This window comes from Pelodiscus sinensis, chromosome 30 (genome assembly GCF_049634645.1).
Source record: "Pelodiscus sinensis isolate JC-2024 chromosome 30, ASM4963464v1, whole genome shotgun sequence".
NCBI lineage: Eukaryota > Metazoa > Chordata > Testudines > Trionychidae > Pelodiscus > Pelodiscus sinensis.
In genome coordinates, this window is record NC_134740.1 from 11597899 (window position 1) to 11602962 (window position 5064).

General features: G+C 47.2%; 1 protein-coding gene across 1 annotated transcript; it reads right to left on the minus strand.

The window, feature by feature from the left end:
• Positions 1–3723: 3723 nt before the first annotated feature.
• LOC102453623 (olfactory receptor 10A4-like) lies at positions 3724–4680 on the minus strand. The gene has a single exon (XM_006112324.2). It carries the CDS (start codon positions 4678–4680, stop codon positions 3724–3726), a length of 957 nt encoding a protein of 318 aa, XP_006112386.2.
• Positions 4681–5064: the final 384 nt, after the last annotated feature.

Genomic DNA, 5064 nt, shown 5'->3' on the forward strand with positions numbered 1-5064 from the left:
GAAGAAACAGCCCGGAGGGGCTGTCACGGCAGGGGACGGTGACATGACTGACTGACGGTCACTCCTGGAGAGACCACTTCTGGACCAGCAATGAGGCCTTGGCCTGACACTCACGACGTCAATTGCTCTCGTGGGCAGGGCTGCTGTGAGCCAGGGAATGAACAAGACACAGCGGGGAGGGGAGGTCTCCTGTTGGACAGGCTGCTGTCTCTCCCGGCAAGACAAGATACCAGCCCCCCCGCCTCGTGTTTCTGAAGTCATTGAAAACATCTAGACCACTACTCCGCAGGGAAATGCTGTTGGTGACGGCGGGAAGTCGGTTGCGTCAGCCTTGTTGTTCTGCAGGGAATGTCTTTGCTGGAGCCCAGGAGGGGCCGGTTCAACCCCCGCAGGGGAATAGTTTGAGTCCTTCTTCCCCAGCCAACGATCGAATCTTTGGTCTGACTCCCGGCAACCCCTGACGCTATGTCGACAGAACTCAGCAGTAGTGTAGATGCTGGTATAGTTTTGTCGACAAAAGTCCACTTTTGTCGACAAAACTCAGTAGTCTAGACACACCCTTTGACACATTTTGTATCCATTCGTGATACAGCTTAAGTGATATGAGAGCAAGGTAGTGGGGGATGTAGGTTAGGAAGAGGGAACAAACCACTTGGAAACGACATGTGCTAATGCAGCTTTTGTAACTGCCAGGTTTTCATAGCACGGTTTATACGGTAACTGAACACCTCTGTGTTCGCTAACATGTCAAGGATTATTGCTTTGATTATTACGACATGCGTGTTGCACTTTGGCTAAACTATTGAATGAAGCAGAGATGAGGGAATTAATGTGAAATGAACCCTGTTGTATCAAATTATTTGAGTGGTGGTTGAGAGTGTACAGTGGGAAACTGAGTCAGACATCCCTAAATTATGGCTTAATCAGTTTTGGCTGTATTCAACATGATTACAGAGAGAATTAGTGTCACTAATAGGCTACGTCTACACTGGCCCCTTTTCCGGAAGGGGCATGTAAATTTCACTAGTCGTCGTAGGGAAATCCGCGGGGGATTTAAATATCCCCCGCGGCATTTAAATAAAAATGTCCGCCGCTTTTTTCCGGCTTTTAAAAAAGCCGGAAAAGAGCGTCTAGACTGGCCCCGATCCTCCGGAAAAAGTGCCCTTTTCCGGAGGCTCTTATTCTTACTTTGAAGTAAGAATAAGAGCCTCCGGAAAAGGGCACTTTTTCCGGAGGATCGGGGCCAGTCTAGACGCTCTTTTCCGGCTTTTTTAAAAGCCGGAAAAAAGCGGCGGACATTTTTATTTAAATGCCGCGGGGGATATTTAAATCCCCCGCGGATTTCCCTACGACGACTAGTGAAATTTACATGCCCCTTCCGGAAAAGGGGCCAGTGTAGACGTAGCCATTGTGTCTGGACATATTTCTGGTGACAAGTAACAACAGGTAAGTCACAGTAGCTAAGTAGGCCCAATTTACCACATTTAAGGGACAAGTCCTTCCTTCTCCCATGATAGTTTTCACCTCCCTGGATCTTCTGGTCTTGTCCATTAGTCTCTTTCATTGGTTTCTGGTCCATCATTTTTCCAGCTTTGGGCCTCCTTTTGATATGTATTCTCCTACATTTTCCTGTTGTCAATTGCTGAACACCCCTCTCCCCGCATTCTTTATCCAACATGTTATCCATTCATTTTATATAAGCCAAAGCTCATGCACAACTTTTGGCTGAATTTCTGGTTTCCATGTCAGGGTTGCCTGAGCTACTCTGTTTCTAAGTTTCTCAGAGAAAGGGAACTTTTATTCTTTGTCAGTATGTCTGTAGTGCATACGTCTTGCAACCTGTTACGTTAACATACCTAGTCACCGATATCATTCTGCCCTGTAAATTCCGGAACACTGCATAGGATCTTCGTCACCCACTTCTGCTCCGCAAGAACGACACCTGTCTCTAGTGCCCCATGACCCGTTTCTACAATCATTAGGGCTATCTCACTCGACCTCTCTGTTGTGGTCTCAGAATTGGCAACTTTCAAATAATTGAAGCTGGATTGGGGAAGTGACTTCTCTAGTTTACTCTTTTCCTGGCTGGGGCAAAGTACAGGCTTCCAAAGAAGAGACCCCCTGTAGAAATCTACCCCTTATTTCCTATCTGAGCCATGCACCCCAAGACTGGCCAGGGTTAAAGACTCACTCAAATCTCCCAAACTCGACTGAGCCGAAGCAAGCCAGGTGCTGCTCTGGAGAATTCAATCTCAAGGGCAATGATTAATAATGTTTTGGAATTTATTTCATTTTTGTTGATATTTATTTTTAGCCCCCTCAAACTCAACAGGCTTTGGAAACGTACATGATTGATTGGGGCAGAGATTACATACGGGACCCAAGGCCTGCCTACATTAATCTAGCTCTCTGTGGCTACGTCTAGACTGCAAACCTCTTTCGAAAGAGGTTTTTTTGAAAGAATCTTTCGAAAAAGCCTCTTTCGAAAAAGAGCGTCTAGACTGTAATCAGTACTTTCGAAAAAGCAATCCGCTTTTTTCAAAAGAAAGCACCCAAGCAGTCTGGATGCTCTCTTTCGAAAACGCCCTGTTTGCATTCAAGAACGCCTTTTTTCGAAAGAGCACTTTTGAAAAAAGGCGTTCTTCCTCGTGAAATTAGGTTTACCGCCGTCGAAAGAAAAGCCGCGTTCTTTCGAATTAATTTCGAAAGAACGCGGCTGTAGTCTAGACTCAAGTGAAGTTTACCCTTGAGTCTGGACACAGCCTATGTGTCTTCTCATATATTCCCTGGCCACGCCCATTGGATAACACCCACTTCCTGAGTGGCACAGAGCGATGGTCGATATTATCAAGTTGAATAGGATGGGCACAGATGTTGATTGATATTGTCCTCCAGGAGCTGTCCCACAATGCCCCAGGCTGATCGTTCTGGTCACAGAAGTTAACTCCACTGCCTGGGGTGCAGCTGGACAGGAAGCCCCTTTTCCCCCGGCAAGCCCCGCCCCATGTGAAATTTCCTCTCTTGGGGGACCCCAATGGGAAGGGCCCTTGGCTGTGCCCCACTGTGGAGTAGAATGGGCCTGTTGAGCACATGGCCCACAGTCTCCAGACACACTGCTGCCGGCGATGATGGCATTTGGAGGCCCTTATAAATCATCTGAACCCTCTGCAATTGCCCCTTTGGCTCCTACCGTCTCGCCTCCTGCTGCAGCCCATGAAGACCTAAACAGCTGTACTCCCGCCCCCACACACACCTCTCCCTGTCAACACCCCACATGGTATCAATGCCTAGATCACTGCCAGCGCTGGTCCGCCTGGGAGGTGCTGAACAACCCAACAGCTCCATGTATTCCATCCCATGACAGACATGGTTGCTGCCTGTGTGCCAGGAAGGCAATGTTTCCCTTTTGAAGCTTCATTTCATATTTTGATGATCGGGACGCTCCATTGACTAAGTCTTCTCCTTTGATTTTTTTTTCAATGATTTTTTTTAAAAGGTACTATTTTCAGGTACATTAAGAACATCAACATTTAGAGGTTGTTTTTCATGACAATGATTTCTCTTTCCATTATCCAGGCAAGTTGAGAAGAGATCAAAACCTTTCATATGACAACATTTGAATAAAAATCTAGAGTCGTTGTGAGAAATATAACAAAATATTTATGAATTTTCCTTAATCCCCCCATTTTGACTCACTCTTCTTTTCTTTCTCTAATTTCTCCATCAACGTGCAAAGATGTTCTTCTCTATTGCTTTTCTGAAGGCTCCCTTCACCTCTTTGTTCCTCAGTGTGTATATCATGGGGTTCAACACAGGGGCCACAATGGTGTTCATGAGGGAAATCATTTGATCACTCTCCATGGTGGATTCAGATTTGGGCACAAGGTAGGTGAAAAGGGCCGTTCCATAGAACAAAGTCACCACCACGAGATGGGAGGAGCAGGTGGAAAAGGCTTTACGCCTCCCCTCTGCTGATGGCAGCTTGAGGATGGTGTAGATAATGCAGATGTAGGACAGAAGTATCAACAGGAAAGGGCTCATGACAAACAGCCCAGTCAAAATGAACCCCACAATCCTAATGTTTGTTGTGTCGGCACAGACCATCTTCATCACTGGTGCGATGTCGCAGAAGAAGTGGTCCATGTGATGGGAGCCACAGAAGGGCAGGCTGAAAAGCCAAGTTGTATGAGCTACGGCCACTAAGATACAGATGATCCAGGAAGCCCCCGCGAGCCATGAACACACCCGGCCGCTCATGATGGTCGTGTAGTGCAAGGGGTGGCAGATGGCCACGTAGCGGTCATAGGACATGGCCACAAGGAGGCAGCATTCCATGAAGCCCATGATGGTGTAGACATACATCTGGGCTGCACATCCATGAATGGAGATGGTCTTTTCATCCACCAGGAGGTGAATCAGCAGCTGAGGGACCACACTGGTGGTGAAGCAGATTTCCAGGAAGGACAGGTTGACCAGGAAGAAATACATGGGGGTGTGGAGGGAAGGGTTTAGCAATATCAAGAGTATAACAAGCAGGTTCCCCATCAGGGTGAGCAGGTAGACCACCAGAAGCACCAGAAACAGAAGGATTTGCATCTTCTTAAGGTAGGAAAACCCCACCAGGATGAACACACTGGAGATGGTCTGGTTCTCACCTGGGTCGATCTCATAGTAGGTCATCTACAGGGACGACAGAGATACACTGGAGCTGAAACTCAGGAAAACCAAGCAGGGGGATGTGACTCACCCAATTCCTGCTGACTTCCTTTCTGCTGGAAGGCCTCTGACTAAAACCTGCTGCAATTCTGTACAGACCCACATATCCAGCCCAGACACAGTTGGGATGTCATTCCCATTTCTCCAGGGTCGGTCAGCTGGAGAGATGCCTCCTTGGACACCAGTAGAGCTACAGCTGATATACAAGCAATGGGAGTTGACTATGTTGACTCTACAGGACCTACATCAGTTTATCCCAGCAATGGGGGCATACAAGCTTCCAATATCAGGAGATCAAACTTATTCTCTCTACATGGAAATTGAAAAGGATCTTTCTTTCTTTCTTTC

What these genes read in the sequence shown, in the direction of transcription:
- LOC102453623 (XM_006112324.2), bottom strand. Translation starts at nt 4,680, where the DNA reads ATGACCTACTATGAGATCGACCCAGGTGAGAACCAGACCATCTCCAGT.